Source organism: Herpailurus yagouaroundi, unplaced genomic scaffold (assembly GCF_014898765.1).
Source record: "Herpailurus yagouaroundi ecotype Mexico unplaced genomic scaffold, PumYag 198, whole genome shotgun sequence".
Taxonomy (NCBI): domain Eukaryota; kingdom Metazoa; phylum Chordata; class Mammalia; order Carnivora; family Felidae; genus Herpailurus; species Herpailurus yagouaroundi.
Window position 1 is genome coordinate 29,765,360 of NW_024412429.1, and position 25,094 is coordinate 29,790,453.

Below are 25,094 nucleotides of genomic sequence, written 5' to 3' on the forward strand. Positions count from 1 at the left end.
GTTTGTAGTTATTTGGTTGAATTCCAAAATAAAATTATTTATTCAACTGAGAACAAGCTCTGTTAGGAGATGTCTAGCTTTAGGTTGCTGCCGAGAATCACAATTAGACTAATACTTGCACTTACTGCATTTGAGAAACTGCTTATTTATTTCCTGCCCTTCTTCTCCCTCCCCAGAACCCCCTCCTGGGCATGCTACCACCACCATGCTTTAAAGCTTACTTTTTTTTTTTTTTTTTTTTTGATGATAGATGGGGAATCTTCCCCTGGGCCTTCCCAGCACTTGAAGCTTGGATCTAAAACTAAAGCCCTCAAAACAGTAGAAAAATGTAAAGGCACAATTGTCTGGCTTATTTTGCATGGTAATATAATTTTTCTGGTTTGACCAAGATTTGTATTATATCATGAGTTCCTATGTTTGTACCTCTACATATAATCAATAAAACAATGTCTTAGTTAACTTTAAATAACCTAGCGTGTGCCTGACTTGTGTCAGTTTTGTGGACTACAGCTGGGTGATGGAGATCCTGTTCTGGTTCTAACACGGGGTCAGTATGTGACCCCAGACAAGTTGTTTAGTCTCTAATCCACTCTTCACCTCTTTGGATTAACTAGATAATTAGACCATCCTTTGTTTCATAAAGGGAAAACAATGTGAGTATTAAGAAAATTAAACAGTTGGATATGATCCAATGAACTGAGTTGGTGCTCTAACTTTGGGCATGCTGATCACTTCCAGAGCTCTCTCCAGAGCAAACAGTGCCTCCACCAAAGCCCAGATGCACAACATGTGAAGATGACGAGCCCCACTTCTTCCTGTCATCCCCCATTCCCTCCTCCAGCCTATCGCTATGACAGTCACTGTTAGTCTCCAGCCAACGCCCATCTGAAGCTGGAAGGAAGATGTTCATACATGTAACCTCCTCTCTCGCACGTCCTTGCTCCCTTCAGGGGACACTGTTCCGGTCTGTCGTCCATCACTCACAATTTAGTGAAGCTCATCTTAAAAGCCTCTCATGAATACATATTTATGCATTTATTTTCCCACAAATTCTTTTGCTGTCTGCCTTTATTACCTAAGCAAAATCTCAGAACACTTTTCCATTATAGTTGTGAGAAACCAAGTCCCAGTCTTGTGTGAGATGTATGAATGAAAATAAGGATGCCCCTCCCTAAAGAAAAGAAGAGTTGGAGGCTTTAAGGTTACATTCAACTTACTAAAAAACAGTGATATCCACCTCTAAAGTCTTGAAGACTATTGGTTCTATTTGGAACTTCTGCAATTTCATGGTTTTTAAAACATGTAAACCTATGTATCAGTTACCACAAGCAGTGAAAATATACATAGAATGTTTTAGCTTTCAGTTTTCTTGTGTGTGGTTATAGCATGGCAAATATATTGTGTGATACAAATGTAACATCTATACAGGTACAGATAGCAGAGAGGAGGAAACAAACGACTGTGGGAGAAGATGCCCAGGCATGGGGGTGGAGAGCAGGATGCTTCAAGTGGACTTTGTGGTTTGAATTAAAATATTTTATTTATTTATTTATTTATTTTATTTTACTAAAAATTTTTTTAATCTTTTTTAAAAAATTTATTGTTGAGAGAGAGAGAGAGAGAATGAGTGGGGGAGGGGCAGAGAGAGAGGGAGACACAGAATCCAAAGCGGTTCCAGGCTCTGAGCTGTCAGCACAGAGCCCAATGTGGGCTCCCACGAACTGTGGGATCATGACCTGAGCTAAAATCCGATGCTTAACCATCTGAGCCACCTGGTGCCCTGTTTTATTTATTTTTATTTTTATTTTTTAAAAATTTTATTTATTTATTTATTTATTTATTTATTTATTTATTTTGAGAGAGAGAGAGAGAGAGAGAGACAGAGACAGAGAGAGAGGGAGAGAGAGAATCTCAAGCAGGTTCTGTGTCAGCTCAGAGCCTGATATGGGGTTGGATCCCACAAACTGTAAGATCAAGAGTCAGATGCTTAACCGACTGAGCCACGCAGGCGCCCCTGAATTAAAGCATTTTTAGTTGGCTAAGTCAAAGAAAGACATTCCAAGCACTAGGCAAAGCTCAGAGATAGGGCACCACTTGACACATTTTGAGGAACAGGAAGTTGTTAGCACCGTCAAAATATGAATTGTGTGAGAGTTCTGAGGCAAGGGTCAGATGAGAGAGAGAGAACGAGGTTGAGAGAGAAAGAGAGATAGTGAGAGAGAGAGAGAGAGAGATCATTATACGTCTTGGTGTTTTTTTGACAAGCTTTCTACCATAAAACCTGTACACTAACTGAATCCAGCCTAAACCCTGTCTTTCTAAAAATGGAAACACGCCAGATTTTTGGAACTATTCTTCAAGCGTTCCTGAGACCCTCACTGTCACGCTGTTCTGGGTAGAATGGCACAGAACACCTGATTCAGGGAGGAGCTTCAGCATCAGGGACAGGACGGGAGGAAGTAGGAGACAATTTGGAAAGTGAAGCAACTTGTCTCTGGGGCCGCACCACATGGCTCAGGCTGCATACGTGGATGACAAGTTCTCATGCCCATGACAGGAAGGGAGAGCCCCTCATCTCCTTGAGAATGCCAGGGCAGGGAGGGAAGAAGAAGAAGAGGCAGACCTCCTTGGAGAAGGTATCCTGCAAACAGGACAAAGGGGACAGCAGACCAGGGAACAGCCTGTCCGGGAGCCAAAGTGGCTGCTGAGAGATTCCACTGCGAGTGAGGCAGTGGTCCAGGGATAAATTAAGACTCCACTAGTCAGCTTTGCAACGTCCTGAAAAATGTTCCTTTTAAGTGAGAAAGAGTCACAGAAGTTCTATTTTCTGTCTGTAGTACTGCTTTTTTCAAGAATTAACCCCCCCACTCACCTATAGTACAAATAACAACATAAACTTATCCCCAACACGCGCTAACGGCTGTTGAATTAGGTAACTTTATCAAAAGCGCAATTTGAAATATGAATTTTAATCACTTAATTTACTGAAACAAACCAAGAGTGGTAACAGTTGAAGTGTCACAGTGAAGTTGTCTGTCCAGGTGGGTTTTTCCATCTGTCTTGTACGACTCCCATGAAATACGGATAGCTTTGGCATTACCTCATTTCTTCTGACCAAGACCCGTTTCCCTGGGCATTCATCTCCAATTTGCCACATAAACCTCAGTCTCACTGGTTTTCTTCTCATCCCTAAGTACTCATGTTTACTAGAGACCAACACTATTTTTCCCCTTCCTTTCAAGTCTTTTTTTTTTTTTTTTTTTTGGTCCAGAACATTATTTTGTAATGATATTCTTTTTAGATCATTAGGCAACTTACAAAAGTTTCTACATAAATTGTTAAAAATCAGATTAGCTGCATTTTGACTTCTTAGTCCCTTTCCATGTAGGAAGAGAGGTAATTTTTGGTCTATCTTTCCCGTCTAGGCTCCTACCTCTCACCACCAACGGTATGTCAGGATTCCGTTGCATAGGGCTAGCCAAGACTTCAAATGCATAAACACACGCTCGTATTTGTTCTTCTAAAGTGAACCACCACTTTCCAAATAGCTACCAACACATTCCCCAAAGGAAGAGAGCACCCTGCGACCAGTTACGGTTTCTTAGTTTACGGTTTTATCAGAGCCTGTTGGGATCCTTCGCAGGGATCCTAGCTGTCCTGGTGGTTGTGGTGCCGGCTGTCAGAAAGGTTCTCCACAACTGTCCTAAACACAGCACATTCTTATAACATGACAAAGTCCCTATGAGTCATCATTTCCACATTTGTGAGGGAGTTGATTTTTCCTGGTATCAATGGGGGAATCAGTATTATTGATCGTCACCTCCAAAGGGGAAATCGAGGCAAGGAAGTTTGCCAACTTTCCCAGGACATGCAAAGCTTCCAGACCACTCAGTCTTGGGAACACGATACATGCCCGTAGCTCCATAGTTAAAGATCGGGAAACGTATTTTACTTTATAAAAAGCGTTACAAAAAGCAGCCCAGGAAGAATATCGTCTGGGAGAGAATTCTGACTTGCCAATAAGGAATTGCAGGGGCAGGATCGCCAGTAAAGAGCATCTAATTCCACCTCCACCTTCTTTTGGGGGGACTGAAGTTCAGGACATTTCGCTTGTTTAAGCCGCAGGGCGAGCAAGCGTGAGCGGAGCCCAGAGCCCAGGTTACTGGATCCCCAGTCTGTTAATGCTCCTCCTACCACATCCTTCTTAATTTTAAAGATGCCTTCCTACGATGGAGCAAAATTCATTAATCACAGCCCTCGAACCCCGTGCTGCAAGTGGTCTTCCTTCCTTCTCCCGTTTTTCTGCACGGCAGGGACCCAAAGCAATCGGACTTGGCCCTGTTACCTCTCGCACCTCACAATTTACCTGCGAAGCTGTGGAGAGCATCTTCGTTCTCCAGAACGCCTCTCTGTTTGGTCGCCTGCAGCTCACTTTTGGATTTCCAGACCAGCTTTACCATCCTGATCATCTCGGGCAAGTCCCAGGGCAGCGGCCCCTGCTGGCACCCCGGCCGGCCGCCCGCGGAGGAGGGCAGCACACCTTCTGGGGCCGTCCACCTCCTGCCCAGCTCTGCCGAGTGGAAGTAGCGCTCGAGGACAGGCATTCTGCCCCGTCCCCCCGCGGAGCAGCTGGGGCCGCTGCTGCCGGGGCCGCCGCGGCGGCCGCCGCCGCCAGACGGGAGAGTCTTCCCAGGCAGGGGAAGGCGAAGCCCCGGGAAATCTCCTCCAGCTCCGGAAAGGCAAGCCTCCTCCAGCCTGGCACAGCCTCCCTGTCGCTCAGGCGCTCGCAAACACTGACGACGCGGCGACTCACTTGCCCAGGTTTCTCGCCGGTGAGAAGTGCCACCGCGATCGCTCCTTGGAGACGAGCGCACATTCCCCCCCACCCAGCTCTCCCGGGCACTGGCGGCACCGCGCTTAATTAATCCCAGGCCGCCGCTGGGACGGCTGCTGGGGGGAAAGCCATCGAGGCTCTAGCGTTTGCCTGTCCTCTTCGGATTCATTTGTTCCCCGTTCTCCTCTGGTGCTTGTCAAAGTTTGTCAAGCGGCTTGTCTCCAGGCCAAGAAGCGGGGCTCCCCCTTTGCCAGCTTCTCCGAGGGCTCCTCCAGAGGCCGGTCGGTTATCTGAAGGTGTCAGGTGAAGAGTGCGCCCCCCCCCCCCCCCCCCCCCCTCCGTGGTGCAGGAAGCCTAGAAGCTTCCCTGGCTCTAGCCCCGCAAGTCCCAAGGAGCTCTCGGAAAACGGGAAGTTGAGCACTGGCAGAACCGATTTGCAGCTGCTGCTCTCTGGAAGGTCTGGCGGGGGGCCACCTTGTCTGTCCCCCGCGTCTGCACTGGGATGGGGTTAGGCAGAAGGCTCTGGGACGGATCCTCACCCCACAGTTCACACACTCCCCTCCCCCACACCCCTCCCCCTCGCTGTCACTGGGTTCTCAGCAAACCTAACTGGGTTTTGGCCTATTGGTCAAATCCCTTCGTAACCTCAGCCGCCCTTCAGCTGTTAGGGAAATAACATTGAATCACATCCCAAAGCTAACTCTGAAAGAAGTGAATTAGGGAAGCACCAAGATCCTCACGCGATCGTGCAGTGGGGTTGCGTAGTCTGGATAGGTACCCTGGGCTTGTTAAAACCCCCTCGCAAAGAAAACTGTAATCATTTTAAAGGCTATTCATGGGGGTGGGGGTGGCGTACGTGGCACTGGAAAGAAAGGAGAGAGTGTTGAAGATCCACTTTCCAGAGACAGAGCGCTGTGGACTTGATATTTGGGTCGCTCACTGCTGTGCCCCCACCTGTGAGGGGTTCAGCTGAGGACAGTCCTGGGTCCCACGGCTCAGGTGGAGAAGCCAGCCCTGCAAGTCAGAACCACACAACAGAAGGGGGTGCCCCCTGTAGCTTATGTGAAAAGCCCCAGACATAAATGAAAGTGGGGTGGTATTGTGTGGGGCACCTTTGTCAGCAAATTGGGTTTGTAGGAACAATTTGAAGTTGAACCTTCACGTGGCTAGCTTCTGTTTTCTTGGCGGCCTTTGCAACAAGCCCATCGTTTTCTCCTCTTCACATCTCTGCCATTGCAAAGGGCTTTATTTTGCTTGGCATTTTGTTTTGCTGATGTACAATCTGTTGCTCCTGTTCTACATTCCTTGTGGGGCATGTTTATCACACAGTCATTTGATGTTTCTTCAGGGGAGAGAAGAGGAGACTTCGGGGAAAGGAAAAAGACCGTTGCAAGGTGTGTTTTATTTTCATTGCCCTCACGTCATTTTTTACAATGTGAAACCAGCAAAGGCTACTGTAATTTTGTTGTTGTTATTATTCCTCTAAATCTAGGGTTAATAAGTTTAGTTTCCCACACTGAGTTAAATGGCTTTTCTCTTTTTCTGGATGGAAAAATACACTGGTAAACCTACTTTCTTTCCTACTAGGTGAGGAAGCATCAACATCTTTGAGGGTATAAAATAACAAGACGTTGAAGACACTGCTGCTTGTGAATTTCATTATTGAAATATTAATCAGACAGCTCTTCCTATAACAACTACATATTCACTTAGCCCAATTTGGGAAAAATCAGTGTTCCACTTATGAGAAAGATGAGCCTTTTTTTTAAAAAAATAAAGTTTATTTATTTATTTTGAGAGAGAGAGAGAGAGAGAGAGAGAGAGAGAGAGCACATGAGTGGGGTAGGGCCAGAAAGAGAGGGAGAGAGAATTCCAAGCAGGCTCCATGCTGACACAGTGCAGAGCCAGACTCAGGGCTCGAACTCACGAACTGTGAGATCATGACCTGAGCCGAAATCAAGAGTCAGATGCTCAAATGACTCAGCCACCCAGAAGCCCCTAACTTCCCTCTTTGTTAAGAGGTAAAGGGACTTAAGAATCAGTGTGATGCTTTCATCATGTTTGACAGCCCTTCCAGATCTTATGCTTGTATCACACCTAGGCATCAAAGCTCTCTAGATTTGAAATGATTTTATTTAAAAAGCACATGTAGGCCGTTGCACTCTATGAGCATATTTCCTGAATAATGTCTTAAACTCACTCCTCAGTCACAAACTTCCTTGACATAACAACTGAAGAGTTTCCTAAGTGTTTGACTATTTTTATTTTTGTTCAGTTATTTTGCAATAGTACTTAGCATCAGGATATCCTGACCCTTGGAACAAAGGGGTTAAGAACAAAGAAAACAAATATATGATATAATATGTCACATACACTAATGCATTAAGAATACAACTTGTCGTGGAACATTTCTTTCAGAATGACATTTTTAAAAATCCAAGCATATAAATTTCCACTGTGTTCTCGGTATTGTTTCCTTGTAACAAATTGTTTCCTTGTAAAAAATATCTTAGAGAAGTTACAAAATGTTGGATCATTGAACATGAATACTTCCTAGTGGAGATGAGTTAGGGCCAAGCAACCAGCATCTCAAATTTTCCTTCCCAAGAAGGAGTCTACTTTGTTTGAAGATTTGAAAATTGAAAAGTTTGCAGAATTAAAAAAAAAAAATTCTCCCCAATATGGGATTATATTCATCCCAGGGTAGAAGTGCAAAAATACCACAAGAAAGGTCATTCTCATGGTATTTCTGTCTCACATAGAAACAGGAAGTACAGGAAATCTTGCGGGAAAGCTTGGCTCAGGAGATTTTTGGCTCAACTACAGGCTCAAGAGGTTGGGATAAACTGACAAGATGCTAGTACTCAGACTAAAATTATTATGCCACACATATTCTTTAACAGGTGGTTTTGTTACATTTCATAGGCTGTGATATTTTTTGTCCTTCAGATAGTTGCGTTGGAAGAGCATGCCTGTAAACCTATGATTTTAAGTTTCCTCCGTGGGCATCATTCACCTTGAGTTTGTACCTGCAGGCAGAAGTTTGGATCACTGGGGATGGGGTCAAGGGGCTGGTGATGAGGTTCTGTACCCAGAGGAGTCATGGAGAAAAGAGGTCTCATCTATGTGACTTGTGAGGATTCTTACAAATCTTAATATCTGCAGTTAATGTGCTACATATAGGACATTTTAAACTTTCAAAATAACCTCATTTTTAATTCAGGCATTGTGAGCCAACCTAACCTTCCATTAAAAGGAAAATAGGGTAGTTCTTTTCTTGTGCAAAAGAAATGCAATGAGAACTAACCAAGTCAAAAAATCCTCGTTCCAATGGATACCTAATTCTACCGAAAATACTTTGCTATGTGTTTGCAGCCATAAAGGAAAGAATTGGTAACCACAGTACTAATGGATATAGCCAAGAACAAAGATTCAAAGACCTAATGATTTAGAACCTGGATTATTTTGAAGAATTTCTATCGTTCTGGGGGCTATGTTAAACTCTTACAGACTTGTGGGTGTTCTAGTCATTAAGCAGGTAAGTATTATATGTGATTTTAAAAAGAAAATATTAATAATATTAAATATTTCTAATTATTTTCAGAAATGAATTTTTAAATGGAAACTTGGAAATATGTATTTGTTTCAATTTTTATAATTTGGAATCTATCTATAGATTCTCACAAAACTTCATTTGAATTGAAATCTCACTCACGGATAGTTTGGTAATGCTTCATATGCTTATTAACCCCCATTCTGCTTCTATCTTTAAAGAAAAATTTCACTGTTGAGGGAGTTTATTAATTTTGTCCTGGCCTTTCCTCTCCATCAGTTTAAATACAAATGTGTAAATACACACACACACACACACACACACACACACACACACACACAGGACCACCCTGGTTTCACAAATGCAATTCAAATGAAATTCAAAATGAGCAAGGAAGGAAAAACAGGTCTTTCAACTTTGTTTAATGTTGTCTAAGTAGAAGAAGCTCAAACAATTTACAGTGTCCTTCGAAAGAAAGAGAAATGTAATAACTTTGACCTTAACTAATCTCAAGGAATGATGCCAACAAATAGGGGAAGGGACTTGGTCTGCAGATAAGGAGCACATCAGGGAGCACGCATCTCTACCGTCTCATGGAAAGGGAGGAGAGTGGACAGTGCAAAATGAGGAAAGACGAGGTAGGAAAAGTAGATTCACAGTTTGATTTCACAACAAGTATTTAAACTACAGTCAAGTCTTCCCTTATTCACTCTGCAAATGTGTATTAACAGTGAAAGCTCAAGCAGAAGGGAGAACCTTTTGTACAACCCTTTTCAGGGACCAGCGACCTGCCTGGCTTCCCCACCTCAGGTTCTGGTTTTCATTTTGAGTTACCGCTTCTTCCATTTCTTTGCTTTGCACATTTAAAGAGAAAAACCAGGGTTTTAACTGGAACTAGCATGAGATATCTATCTTGGCTCTCAGACATCTTAACTAATGCTGAGTTTACTGTCTCTGACACTTAACCCACGACAAACGAGTCCAATAACACAGGGGTTGAGAACAAAATGGCAGGAAGACTTGATTTTCACCACTTTGCTCCTCCTCCCTGCTGTTGAAAAACCATACATTGACACAGTTGCATAGTAAAAACAAAAACAAAACACAAACCTGAAACAAACAAACAACCCCCCCCCACCCCGTTATTCTCTCCATTACCAAACATTTGATGCTTTACTGTGTGACAAGGCATCCTCTGGCTGAAACCTTTCTAGGATTTCAGAACTTATTTCCGATTGTAGAAGATTGTAAGTGGAGTAAACTTTTTATAATTTCATATTCAGGTGTGCCAGCTTCTGAAGAAATAGCTACAACAACGAAATCTCCAAAGCGGCTCTCTGAGACTACTTAGGGTTACAAAAAGTATGTTTCGATCTCAGCTCACCACTGAACTTTGCCTCAAACGTAGTGACATCTCCATAAATGGGTATGATGGCAATAACCACATTACCCGTCACATTGGGATCTTGTAAAAATAAAAGAAGAGTAACCTCTGAGTTAATTTAAACCCATAATGAAGCTACAAATGTTTTAAAGGATTATTTCTAAACTATAAGAAGTCATAATTGACAATTTACCTAAACTCAGATTTTGGCTATGTTTTCCTGGGGTCTATTAGAAAGCTGAAAAAGTCAATCCCCCAACCCTTGAAGTAGGTCCTACTTTGGAAATTTGTGTTCCCCAAGAGGATGCAGGAGCAGAGGAAATCAAAGGCAGGGGTATTAGAGTACTGGGAGAGGTGGTGACGGATTTAATGGTACAAAAGTGGGGTAAAGTAGGTAAACTGTTTTGACGTTGACAGGTGAATGAGAGTAGATAAAGGAGAGAATATGAGTTAAAAAAAAGTGTTTCAATGGGATAAATATTTATTATAACTGCCCTTTGGAGTTGTGAGAACGGCTCGTGACTCACACCTAGGATGTCAGCTTGCATGATTTGCACCATCATTATTATTTAGTGCTCTGGTTAGTACTGTATAGATTCCTTTGATTGGGAATTCCAATTTTAGCCCACGATGACTAATGGTTTGTTTGATCTTCATGAGCTGTACGGCTCTGTGTCATATGCTGTGGTTGTGAACATGTGTGTTTAGGCCTTCCACCGGTCTCATTTCCCTAGACTAACTTATGTGGGCCTCAAATTTTTTGCTTGAGGGTGTATGCCTCCAGCATTTTTATAATTTTCATTACTCCTTGCTGGTCTTCATTTAATGTAGTTTTAAAAGAAGTATCGTGGGTAAAACTAAATCTAATGTTTAAAAAGTAGCCTAAGCAAAATCTGAAATATGTTTCTACTTTTTTTTTTCTTTTTTTTTTTGCTGGTGGGATGTTTGAATTTTGGAAACTCTCAATTAGGCCAGGCTGATCTCAAGGAGGCTGGAGGGGAGATTATCTAGACATCCACAAGGAAATGCTGAGGAATGCCTGGGCGAGTTTTTTCCCCTCTTAATATAATAATGAAAAAAAAAAAAAACCCTAGACCACTAATAAGATATAGAGAGATTATCAATATTACATAACATAAAAGGAAACAACATAAAAGGAAAGTTATAAGATGGCAAAACACATAATCTTCTAACAGGACCTATTTGTTCCCTTGGCATTCATTATGTTTATGTTTATGGAGTTCAAAGTCAATTTCAAAGAAGGAAATTTCAACTGCTACACGTGTAGGAGTATAATCCTACTGCCTCTTCAAAGTATTCTTTATTTTTTCATCTATCACTTATTACCTTCTGGTGATTATGAGTTACATAAAATATCTATACCTGAAGGTGTCTCTCGGATGCTATTCCAAAGCAATGCTTCTCAAATGTAAATGCACATATAAATCACCTGGAGACCCTATTACATGCAGAGTCTGATCAGGCAGGTCTGGGTGGGGCCTTGAGACTTTGCAAACTTCCTGGGGATGACAAGGCTGCTGCTGGTGGACCACACTCAGTAGCAAGGCTAGAGGGTTACCATGTAACAGATACTTTCTGCCTCTCCCATATTAGTTATTTATGAAAGAAAATGCAGCTAACATCCTAATCTTTACAGATACACATAGTAGGATTCTTGAAAACAATCAATTAATACCGGCGCAGGTCAGATAGTCTCAATTGGAAATAAGCAACCAGAACCACGGTGTAAGAGCAGGGCTGTGTCCAGCAACATTCATGACATTGAACGACTACGTGGTTTTTAAATTTTGTTTCATTCATTCATTTCTTTTCCCCTGTGAATTAACTTTAAAAATGTGGTTGAATGTCCAATATAAATTACTGTGAAGAATAATATATGTGATGGAGTCTTAACTTCAAAACTAAGTGGCTATTTTTGAAAATCTTTTCTGACCAAACATGAAAAAAAAATTGCTTAGGCCAATTTTGCCATTCCCTCTTCTTTCCAGCATTTCATTGTGGTGCTGTTGCTATGTTTAGAACAATCAGAATACAGGCAAGGCTCTGAGTCTTGAATCTCCATCATTAAGGATACTCTCACCAAGACCTGCTCCTTCATTTGATTTATCAGAGGTCTTTATAAAGTGGTCTTTGGATGAAGCTTGGTAATCTTTCCCACTGTGATATTCCAGGCATGAGTGAATGGTGGCCAGATGATTCCCGCTAAGCAAAAATGGAAAAAAAAAATAAGTAGGCATTCATGGAGCTATAGCCAGGAGCCAATGGTGCTGCTGACTCAGAGAAACATACTGTAATGTCACAGCCACAGTGAAACACAAAACAAAACACAAGAGATAAATAAGATAAACTCCGCAACAGGCTGCACTCTTTATCAGGTATTGCCTAGAATTTATGCAGCTCCAGGGATAGTATGTGTGGGAAAGTGATGCCAGAAGCAAGAGGCATGTGAAATCGAATGGGAGACAAGGGTAATCAAGAGCACGAGGCTAGAACACTACCACAATTTACGCAATTAAAAATTTGTACAGTTAAAAAAATTTGTATATTTAACTAAATAAGAATGCTTATAATAAGTGGAAGCATCTGCTGGTAATTGGAAACACAGTTTGGTATATTTTTTCCCATTGTCTTTCCTGGTTCTTTCTAAGGCTGTTTCCCTGTGATTACTAACACCTATATTTCCTGTTGTTCCCAGGGTAACTAAAAAACAGGGAAGAGAAAGCTGGAAGATATTAGATTAAAACTAAAATATATCATGGTTATTATTTTTGATAATTTTAGACCCTGTTTTCCTCTGTGATGGAAGGAGAGTCAAGGTAAGGTGAGACCACTTAACAGGTAGCATATAGACCATTGTACAACGCATTCCCTGTGTAGAACAGTACAGGCATCCTGAGTGACTCCCCCCAGCCCCCTTTTTGATATATAATGTTTCTAGAAGAAGAAGAACAGCACCATTATCAAGGAAAGAGCCTAGCACACTAGAATATTTGACAACATTGATGTATGTATAAGGTCTTCGTCATGAAAAGATTCTTTACGAGTTTCTTTTGGTAACTTTCTTTTCCACCCCACATTCAAATGCTAATTAAATTTTGCTTCTTCTATTCCATAAATTATCCAAAATGATTGGCATAACCTTTGTCTCTGTCATATGGTCCTACCCTATTTTCTCATCTGAACCTCTGAGTCCTCTTACTCTCTTTTTTCCGTGACCACCATTCCTGAATCCATTTGGCAGCCTGACAATGAGACATCCTGTATTTTTTTGTTCTTTGATCCATCTTGCTTTTGATGTTAATGTTCTGTTGCCTATTTAAGTGTAAAGTAAAATACACCTGCCTTTGACTTGCATATGTTCACATACCTTACTACTCTTACGTATGTGTATCTTGATTAGGGTATAAGTGGTCAATTTCAGAATCACCTTTTAAAAAATGCCTTTTTAATGCTGTTATTACTTTTCTGCTTTCAAACTTTAAGGAATCAATTGATCTGAGCTACTAGTAAAATGTGTTTTTTGGGGTGCCTGAGTGGCTTAGTCACTTGAGCCTCTGACTCTTGACTTAGGCTCAGGTCATGGTCCCAGGGTTGGGGGATTGAGCCCTGTGTCGGGTTCCACACTGAGTGTGGAGTCTGCTTGAGATTTTCTCCCTCTCTCTCTGTCTCTCTGTCTCTCTCTGTCTCCACCCACTGCCCTTTTCCCCTGCTTGCACATTCTCTCTCTCTCTCAAATAAAAAAGTAAAATGTTTTTCAAATCTCTCATTAATTGTTAAAAAAAACCCTTCAGTAAAGTCTTATTTATCTTTAATAGTTGTGGCATTCTGAATAGGACATACTTTATGATCACGTCATTTTCAAATATGTAATAAATAAAAAGTGATGAAAATACCAATTTTAATCTGACACAAAGAGAATTATTACTTATACATGTAGTCCAAATCCCTCTGTTGAGCATTTAATGCCTTCAAAAAAGGTTCCCACTTAATTAGTTCTGTAAACTCACTGTACTTACACTTGACACACAAAATTTCTATGAAAATTACATTGTTGTCCATACATGCCAGATGTCCTGTCATATTTTGTATGGTAGGCAGAATATTGGCCTCCCAAAGATGTCTACATTCTAATTGCTAGAACCTATGAATATATTAGGTTACATGGCAAAAAGGAATGAAGGTACCTGATGCAATTAAGGTTGCTAATGACCCAGCATTAAAATAAGTAAACACTTCTGGATTATCACATGGGTCCAATGAAATCACGAGTCCTCACTTGTGGACTAGGGAAGCAAGGAGGTTCAGGGTCAGAGTGGTGAGATGTGAGATTCACTGGCTTCGAAGGCAGAAAGGAGCCCTCCAGCCAAGTATGAGGGCAACTACTAAAAGATAGAAAAGGCAAAAACCAGATTCCCTCTTAAAGCTTCCAGAAAGGACTGAAGACCTGTGTGTACCTTAATTTTGGCCCTGTGAGACCCACTTCAAACTTCTCATCTCCCAAACTATAGGATAATAAACATGTGTTGTTTTAAGCCACTAAGTTTGTGGTAATTTGTTGCAAAAGCCTTATAAAACTAATATATTGTTGCTTACTTTGTTGGGAAAGATTTTTGCATTCATCAGATTCAGAAAAAGTCCCATTTTCTTTATGAAATATTTGTGTTCCACTTCAAATTCCCTCTTCTTTTTAAACAACCCATTTTATTGATCTGTAAGTTAATGTCATTTGTATCACTATTTGCATCTGATGCTCTGTCTTGTCTTCCAATTTAGACAGATGGGAGCATTATTTCATGCTTTGCAACATAAAATCTTAGTGATTTTTCCTTCATTTACCCATTAATTCATTCAACCTGCATGCACTGAGTAGTTCTCAATTTATTGAGTGCCCCATGTCAAGTGATGGATATAGAAAAACATGGACTCTATACTTAAATCACAAGTTTAATGGAGAAAGATAGACGTATAACTGTAAAGCACAGTGAATTATAGTGCTGTAATATAAATGTGGTCTCAACAGTTCTCAATTTGTATTTATTATTAATAATGATGGCAACCAACTATTTCCAGCACATTTTTTTCCATATCTTGACAATGAGGACAATGGCTAGAAATTTATTTAAGACTTAAAACATTTATGAACTATATTATATAGAGTTTGTATTTAGCCAGGGAAACATGGATGGTTTTTTTGTTGTTGATTATTTTTTATTTGCTGATATAATTTTTTAAAGTCTAGATGTAACAATTTAAACATTTCAAGAATATTCTCATTAATTTTCTCATGTGAGTTGATATCATGTACGTAGCAAATTGGTAGCTTAGGAAAGGTTCTTACTCTAAGAGAGCAAAGAAATACAAATCATGCAATGTTAGAGTTATAAGGGACTTTAGAAACAAATTAAGCATTTCAATTAGATCATGGCTTAGTAAGCCTTGCCTGCTGTAGTAAAAGACCATAGACTGGGTGGCTTAAACAATGCAGATTTATTTCTCATAGTTCCAGAGCCTGGAAGTCTAAAATCATGGTCAAGTTCTGGTGAGGGTCCTCATCCTGGGGATGCCATCTTGCTATACCTTCATATGGTAGAGAGAGGTTGACTCTCTTGAGTCTTTTCTAATAAGGACACTAATCTCACTCATGAGAGTTCTCCTCTCATGATGTATTTACCTCCCACAGGCCCCATCTCCTAATACCAACATATTGGAATTAGGGTTTTCACACAAGAATTTTGGCAGGACACATTCAATCCATAGCAGATCATTTTCTAATTTTACCAATAATGAAGCATTATCAAACACCTTAAGCCCTGGATTCCCATAGACCTGAGCAAAGCATTTCCGTTGAGTGTTTATGTAGCTGGTCATGGCACTCAACATTTAGTATGAAACACCTTATTTTATCCTTATGAGAACCCAGATGAGGTAGGCACCATTATGACACCCCCCCCCCACCATGAAAGTAATTTTCTCAAGATTCAGATGCGATCAAGCTTTAGAAGGTGATTTGAACCACAGCAGGCTGATTCTAGAGCATTCCCTCTTAACACTCTCTGTGTGGCTAAGGTATTGTATAAAGCAGTAGGTACTCTGCTTAATTCATAGATTATAACTGTATCTGGCTATATCATAATAAACAGTTAAATGAAGAAAGTCAGAAGAAAAGAAAGAATAATTTTGACATCTCGGCACCTATTTTTATAGCTGTTCTTCCTGGCAGGATTATGTCTCCTGTTCCTCAAGCCATATTTACTGCCATGAAGTCATGCCTGTCAATATCAGGTTGGGCATTAGATCTTGGCCACACCTTCACCCAGGAAGTGCTGAAGAAAGTCTTGCTTTCTCAGTATGACCAGCAAGAAAGAACATGGTGCACATGGACATTTTTAAAGCTTTGGACGAACGTCCCTCCAATAATGGGGTGGTTTCTTCAAATGAGACTCTACACTGCTAAAATAACTCTATTTCTTATGAAGGGTGACTTCATTTACCCATACCATAACTTGTGATTGCCATTGCTATGCACTGGAACTATTTGGGAATTGTGATAAAAGATCATCAGAGTAGTTTCTATATTATTTAAACATAATTTCAGCAGCAATTCTGTTGTCCTGGACCTAAACTCCCCAGTCTGAAGAACCAGAGAATGATGATGTGGAACTGGTGAATGATGTCCACTAGATTTACCCAAGACATTGGAGAGATACTGTCCTTTGGGAGCCATTTAGCAAGGCTGCTTACAATTTCATCACAGATGCCCGATGCATCTGTGTTTTCTAGACAGCTTGGCCAGAAAAGAGGGGGGAAAGAGCCTTAAGTGTTTCCGAGTGTTAAAGAAATAACTTGGGTCACCTCCTGCACAGATGACAATACATGTGGGAAATTCAGATCTGGCCCAGCTGATTTCTGTCCTGGGGTCTTAGATCAGAGATGAAGCTGAGGACAACCATGTTTCCGTAGACCAGACATCTTCTGTTTTCTGCCTCAGTTCCTTTCTTTGGCTTTACTTCCCCATAGTAACTTTGGTTATTTAGTCATTTATATCCATAGTTCTTCCATCAGGGAAATGTGAACCTATAAATTTCACATCATCTTTACATAGCACCTTCTTTTATAAAGGTATTGCAAAGTGACAGAAGGTCTTGGCTCTTGAGAAATATTCCTAAGGAAAGGAAAGTACAAACCCTGGGCAAATCATTTTAACCTTCAGGATGCTCAACTATTTTGGTATTCCCCTTTTCCTGTACTACTAATAATGAACAAATTCATTTGCTTATTTGAGAAACCTGTAAATACTCCAGATCTTTGACTAAATCCAATTAAATCAAATTATTCTATGACTCTCAACACATATTAGACACATTATAATTAATGCTTTGTTTTATTTAGCATTTGCCTCTATGTCCATTTTGCATGTAAATTTTGTATTTCATTTTTATGATATTAGATCATAGGAGCACAGGCATTTATTTCTCTGATAGCTTCCTGAGAGCACCTCGTAAAGTGGTCTCGATTACAGTGAGTGCTGAAATAGCACTATTGTTTTTGTGGCAAAAACATGAAGAGAGTTCTGTGTGGGATGGCCACAGCATTTTTGAAAAACCTCAGAAGGGATACTGGTGTTGCAAAATCAAGTACTCTTTTTGACCTAAACCATATACTGGTTTTCTTGAAATTACTGAAGGGTTAGGACTTTTCCCCCATTAACAAGGTTGGTAAAGTCACATTTTCCCCCAAGAAAACTAACATGCAAATAAAAGAGATTGGTTATACAAAAGCACTTGAGATTTCACTTGGGAGATCCTCAGTTGTTGTATCTTTCTTGTCTCTAACCTATTCGTCAAATGTGCCACTTACATCCACTTTCTTCAAGTTGCCATTTCTTGGGGGGTTTCCTTTAGAACCTTTTAAGATACAGTTTTCAGAAGCAAATCAACCAAAACAGCCCCACTCACCAGTAGAACCAGGATGTTGGAAAACTGAGTTTTTGAGCCAATTGAGAGGGTTAAATGCAAATATTTATAGAAAGTGTATAGAACAAGGCCAGGCACAAAGTAGGTACTCCATAAGAGGCAGCTATTGCCATTTCCTTCAAATGATCTGCTCTCTTCTCTATGGAGCTGGCACCAGTAACCCCTTTAGCCCTGGGGCCATCAGTACAACCAGAAAGTGATATATGAAGGCAAAAAGATAGAAGAGGTAAAAGTTAGGGAAAATAGAGTGTATATATTTAGTGTGGACTAGTCAAGGAGATAGGAGAAAAAGAAGACAAAGATGAAAAAAAAAAAAAAACTAAAGAGAAAAGAAAAAAAAAGTCCAGGTTTACACTAATAATGATCTTAAAGGGTAATCTAAGACCCTAGAGGTTATCGGCACTGGGCCCTTTACTTTAATATTGGTCTGCCACCATTTTCCCCTCATGTTCTAACTTCTAACATGTGTTTCAGATCATCTAGACGATTCTTCAGATCTAATTCTCTAAAACAGGTTAAAATTAAAAATTTTTTAGCTTGATCTAAATAGCCATAAATATCGAATACTGAACTAGTTTCTCCCTAAATCTCTAGAAACCCTCCATAGCATAATTATTCCTAGAGGAGAATTTTTAAAATGCCATTCTTCCCTCACTTTCCATTAAAGGATATAGTTAATGAATTACCAAAGGTTTTCTTCGTAAGGCATTGTCCCCTGTAAGTCAATCCCTTAGGACACTGTAAGAAGCTTGCTCCTGACTGGTAGATAAAACACTCTGGGAAATTCCTTTACCTCTTCAGGCCTTAGGAACATCATTTAGAGGATTAAAGTAGCAATTTTCTAAATAATATCCCCATGGCCTGAAAAAAATAAAGCAATCTCAAAACCTTCTATTTTCTTTATTATTATTTTTTTTTTCCAGGGGATGGTGCCCATAATGAAAGAACTCAAGAGATTTCTTACGGGAGTGTGACCCTTGGTGACAAATCTTTTCCAGGTAGTCTCAGAGGCACAGTACTTCATTCTTCTTGTACTTGTCAATAGCCAAGACTGGAATTTAACAGCACTGAACAACATTTATTAAGCACCTTCCATAGAATGTGGCCCTCATCTAGGAAGGAAGCAAAGCTTTGAACAAGTCAGACTTTACATCCCAGTAAGAAGAGTCAGAAAGTAAACACATAAACAAGCACACAAATACAATAACAAAATATTCAATGGTTATGTGCTATCATAAACAAAAAATAATTAATAATTTAAAAATTTGTTTTCAGGGTGCCTGGGTGGTTCAGTTGGTTGAGCCCGAGTCTTGATTTCTGCTCAACTCATGATCCCAGGGTCGTGAGACTGAGCCCTAGTGGGACTCTGCACTGAGTGCGAAGCCTGGATAAGATTCTCTCTCTCTCTCTCTCTCTCTCTCTCTCTCTCGTTCTTTCTCTTTCTCTCTCCCCCTCCACACCTCTCCCCTGCTCTCATTCTCTTTTTCTCTCTAAAATAAAATAAAACAAAACAAAATAAAATAAAATAAAATAAAATAAATAAAATAAATTTGTTTTCTAGGAATTAATTTCTTTCCTCTTTTTATTTAAAGTAGGCTCCATGCCCCAGCATGGAGCCCAATGTGGGGCTTGAACTCATGACCCTGAGCTCAAGACTTGAGCTGAGATCAAGAGTCAGATGCTTAACCAACTGAGCCACCCAGGCACCCCGGGAATTAATTTCTTAATCGTATGAACCAATTAAATTCTTGCAAGGCACCCTGTGTACTAGAAAAATATTGGCTAGATAGTCCTGGAATGTCCTTCACCCTATTCATCTTATTTCACTGAACCCTTTATCCTCAGAGAAATTTTTATTTATCTCAGGAGTAAGCCATTAAGAATAATACTTTGTATTTCTGTAGTATTTACTTCTAGGAATGTATTTTAAAGAATTCACTTAGTAATATGCATATAGATTTCACCAAGTGGACATAAAAAGAGACTACATTTTTGTAAAAATAAAGACTAAGATGGGTGGATGGCCATGAGACATTTTTGGGCCTATCAGGGAAAGGGGCATGCCCAGGCATACACCACTGAATATGAGCGATGCTTGGTCACAAAAATCAGTTAATAAGTAGACTAAGTCTAGATTTAGGTGGTCAATGAAACAGGGTTACCCCAAATTTTTTATAATAAGAATATTTTTCTATATATATTAAAGTATGGAAATAAATATCTCAAGAAACATCAGAACTTTTTTGGAATTCTTAAGATAACTTAAGATTTTGTATTTTGTTTTGAAGGCATCGTGTTCTTTTCATCGCCTAGAGTGTTCAAAGGTTTTCATTTCCAAATAGCATGATAGTCCAGATACCAAGCGATGGCCTTCTTTTTCTTGACTGGGTTGGGTTCAAGATTATTTGTGATGCTGAGGAGCTGATTGCATTTAGTCAGGTTGGCCATAATGCTCATGTGCTAAGTCCATTGTATGATACCTCCATGTCTGTCGAAGACCACTTAGGAGAAGGACGCAGTCTTCAGGTGAAGAATATAGTCCTCAAATGATTCCATATTGATTTCATCTGTATGGAGCTACCATGAAAGTGGATTACATAACAGGAGTCTGAGACTAAATAGGGAATGTGCTCAAGTAATGCTCTAAACGAAGAAACAGGTGAAAGAAAAATCAGTCCATCTCAGGTGCTGTTTTGTCTGGTCCTCATTTATGGGCTTTCCAAGGATTCTGGGGGTGGGTTGGTGTCTCCCTGACTTATGTTGGATTCAGTAATCTGCAATCTGGGGCTGAATCTATTCCGTCCCACCAGTCATGCTGAGATTGGGATTCCTCTGGCCATCAAATGATTTGTCTCAAGATGCCTGAAGAGTTACAGATAAAAGTCAAAACACAATTGTGGCTTTTAAAATCCTAGGTCACTGTTTAATACTGTTGATAGTTTCTCTGGCTATTTGATCCACTGCCATCATAGTCCTTAACTACCCAGTGCTGTAAAATTAATGTTGTAAAGATGTTGAAATGTAACAGGTTCCATCAAAAATGCTTGATGTGAGAATGTTTAGGAATTCGTGTTTTTCCAGTAAATGTATTCATTTTTTTTCTGATCACACTTTATGTTAAACTATTAGTGGTAAGATTAAAAGCTGACAGCTCCTTCCTAAACCTTGTGAGAACCCATTTACTCTATCAGTTTGAATATTGCCTGATATAAGTCTTGCCATTAATACAACCTTGATAACCCAATTCAAAAATGTATATATGATGGAAGAAAGTCCAATAAGGCAAAGATGAAAGTTTATGTTGTTAAATTCTCAGGGTTAATGATGAAAACATTAATTTTGTCATAACCCTTTAACTAATACTGTCAACAGAGGAGGTGTGTTTAAGCTTCGTTGATTATTTCCTATTTAAGTCCCTGAACTAAAAAAATATATATATTTGGATGAAATTTGTTTTTTCCTGTGAAATATGTAATATAATTCTGATCTGCTTTAACAATTTAACAGTTTAAATGACTTTATGATGAATATCAGTTGTACCTCAAGGATTATTTGAGTGTTTTCAGGTCATTTGCTCCTATGCTAAATGGCACAGGCTACTATGGTTTTTAAAAATTTGGGGTCAGGGGCATCTGGGTGGCTCAGCCGGTTAAATGTCTGACTTCAGCTTAGGTCATGATCTCACAGTTTGTGAGTTCGAGCCCCGCGTTGGGCTCTGTGCTCACAGCTCAGAGCCTGCAGCCTGCTTCAGATTCTGTGTCTCCCTCTCTCTCTGCTCCTCCCTCACTCACACTCTGTCTCTCTCTGTCTCTGTCTCTGTCTCTGTCTCTGTCTCTCTCTCAAAAAATAAATAAACATCAAAAAAAAAAAAAAAAAAACCCGGGGTCAGCATTTTACAGGTTTACAGAAGTTATCTGTATTGTTTTCAAGGCATTTGGCTATAGTAACCTGTCCTTACTTTCAATTCTACTTCTTTGAATCTTCTAGAGTCCACGAAACCAGATAACCAAGCTGGTTAAGTGTCCTTGTAATGCATTATTCTTTTTTTTTTCTTTTAAAGTTTATTTATTTATTTTGAGAGAGAGAGAGAGAGAGAGAGAGAGAGAGAGAGAGAGAGGAGAGAATGAGAGAGAGAGAGTGCATGAGCAGGGGAGGAGCAGAGAAAGAGGGAGAGAGAGAGAATCCCAAGCAGGCTCCATGCTGTCAGCTCAGTGCCTGATGCAAGGCTTGAACGCACGAACCGTGAGATCGGAACCTGAGCAGAAACCAAGAGTAAGGGATTTAACTGACTGAGGCACCAAAGTCCCCAGAATGCATTGTTCTTTAAATAAGTAGGCTTAGAGCTTAGCTACCAAGAATTTCTCTTAGAATGCACACATGAGAATTTAGCTATTTTGTCTTTTATTTTTAGAGGTCCTTTTGGCTTACTTCTGGTTTCTCTGTTCTGTTCCAGATGATTAAATTTGCCCAAGGCTTTCCTGCCCAATATTTCAGTAGCTGTGGCATGGTGCAGGGGTGAGGCCAGGAGCTCTGGAGCAGATCTCAGTTGAAATTCTGGCTCTGTCATAATCCTGCTGTGTGACATTGGGCAAGTTACTTTACCTCCCAAGCTTTAGTTTCATCAACTGGAAAATGAGAATGAAAATAAACACTCTCCAGAGTTATTGTGAGGATAAAATGAGGTGTGTGGTACAATAATAACTAATATTTATAAAGCATTTATTATGTGCCAGGTACGTAGTTAGCACTCATAAATGGTAGCTCCTTTACACATACTTGACTTTGTGCCCTTACTAGTTGGACTTTACACAATTAATCCACTGAAGTCCTCACATACTTTTTTCAAATGCCATAGAAAATAAGAAGGTAGAAAGGAATGAATCAGAAAGAATCTACTGTGTACAGCCATGGGGTTAGACATTTTACTTATATTGTATCATCTAATCATCCCAGCAAACCTTTAGAATAGGAAGTATGATCCCCATTGTACAGATGAGAAAAATAAAGCCCAGAGGGGTTACAACAGAGAAAGCAGCAAAAGAAATAGAACAAATACGGTACAATTGAGAACTTAATTCTATCAGAGTAAATTACAAGACTGACATTAATAATCTAGTTAAGTTCTTCTTGTTTATTAGCAAATCATCAATCATATTTTTCTTTTATAGAGTTAAAATAAGAAAATGTAAAACATTTTTCTACAATGTCAAATTTGCTTTATTCTTCCTAACGTAGATGTTTTCATAAATCCTTGCATGAGTAAAAGGCTAAATTACTTTGTCTCAATCATAATACATACTGAGGCTTGTTTCTGCTGCCAAAACTGTTCTTTGGTTTAGAAAATTTCCCCTAGGTCATTTAGAAGTATTCCCAGAAAAGATGAAAATGCCAAAAACCTGGTTAAATTTTATTTTCAAGTATTGCACCAAGAATGGAAGGAATCTGAGAATCAAGAATGTATATTTATCTGGTCACGAGGAGAACAGGGGTTATCTGAATGCCATCGACCCAATGTTTGTCACTTTCTTTCCTGGGTGGCAATTTCCCCCTCATTCTCTGGCTAACTTCACGTATTGTGTGGTCAATCATCCTGCCATTCTCTTATTTTCAGTTTTGTTACTTATTCTTAGGAGGAAAGGCACATGAGAAAATTTCTTTTGGAGTGCCACCTTTTCAAAGAAAGGTGCAAATTAGATGTAGTAAATTTGTAATTCTATTTCCATCCTTAAAAAGAAATGTCATTCAGACATTGGTCTGCTCTGTCACCTTGAATCAGAAAAGAACTCATCTGGTTTATTTAGTTTTTGATAGCTCACACTTCAAAGAAAGGCAAGGGTTATATCCGCTGATAATTGTGTGAGCTTACGCAAGCAAAAAAAAAAAAGAAAAAAAAAAGAAAAAAAAAAACAAAAAAAGAAAAGAAAAAAGAAAAAAGAAAGAAAGAGGAACCCTTCCCCGACCCCTGCAGTGATCAGTATGTATATCCTGAAGCACCAGAGATCTGATGACGTCTGTTGTGGTTTGCTGAGTCCCAACAGGCTTGATTCTGCAGACTTGACTCCGGAAAAAAAAATCCCACCAGCTTCAAGTGAAATTGTGCCCAAGTAAAGATTACTAATAAAAATATCATGAAACTGGCTCTGGTGCTACTTTTGGTCTTAAAATTCTGTGTGTGTGTGTGTGTGTGTGTGTGTGTGTGTTTGCACATGTGCACATCTATGTGTACTTTAACTTCAACATCCATATTTGACTTAATCTTTTAGAAGCTCTAATATACTGTGTAAGCTTTCAGGCAAAGTTCTGGCAATAACTCTTCATATGTAAGTGGCTTAACTTTCCATTGATATCCATGTGGACTTCCCAAGGTCAGGTTTGATTCTTAATTTATGGAAAAGTAATAGAGAGCCAGTATGTTTTATGCATTATCATTTCAAAGAGATGAGGCTTTTCTTTTTTTTTTTAATTTTTTTTTTCCCAACGTTTATTTATTTTGGGGACAGAGAGAGACAGAGCATGAACGGGGGAGGGGCAGAGAGAGAGGGAGACACAGAATCGGAAACAGGCTCCAGGCTCTGAGCCATCAGCCCAGAGCCCGACGCGGGGCTCGAACTCACGGACCGCGAGATCGTGACCTGGCTGAAGTCGGACGCTTAACCGACTGCGCCACCCAGGCGCCCGAGATGAGGCTTTTCAATAGAAATATAGATCACCGTTTTTTAATTTCACTTATAATTTATACCCTACCTACTTTCAAAATAACCCCAGTTTATTTCTAGCCTTGTCTTGGTTAATGCAACCACTGTCTGCTCTGGATACCCCATTTGCAGTATAGTGATAATAATACTTGCCATTTCACAGTGGTGTTTTAAAACTAATGAATAGAGGCCTGTATGAGCCCCAACTCTTCGAAATACGACAGCTTGATAGCTTACAAATTAATTTCAACTGGGCCAAAAGTTACACACCGAATGTATAGTTTTATAAAAACATACAAAATTAGAATATATTTGTAAATTATATAATTAAAATTATTTTAAAATGAATGGAATAGAGGTGCCTGCATGGCTCACTCGGTTAAGTGTCCGGCTCACGTCGTGATCTTGTGGCTCATGAGTTTGAGCCCCTGGTCAGGGTCTGTGCTGACCCCTCAGAGGCTGGAGCCTGCTTCGGATTCTGTGTCTCCCTCTCTCTCTGCCCCTCCCCTACTCACGCTGTCTCCCTCCCTCTCTCTTTCTCTCTCTCTCTCAAAAATAAATAAACATTGGGTGCTTGGGTGGCTCAGTCAGTTAGGCATCCAACTTAGGTTCAGGTCATGACCTCACAGGTCGT

General features: G+C 39.9%; 1 protein-coding gene across 3 annotated transcripts in view; it reads right to left on the reverse strand.

Moving 5' to 3' along the window:
- PDE7B (phosphodiesterase 7B) overlaps positions 1-25,094 on the reverse strand; it is a 320,081-nt gene that overhangs the window by 139,124 nt on the left and 155,863 nt on the right. Inside the window, exon 1 of one of the 3 annotated variants that reach the window (XM_040449104.1) lies at positions 4,367-4,969. The exons of the other annotated variants lie outside the window; for them this stretch is intronic. Within the exon in view, the coding sequence (XP_040305038.1) occupies positions 4,367-4,604 (238 nt within the window). The 5' untranslated portion in view covers positions 4,605-4,969. Of the gene's footprint in view, positions 1-4,366; positions 4,970-25,094 lie in introns of those variants that run through there. 3 annotated transcript variants of the gene reach the window in all.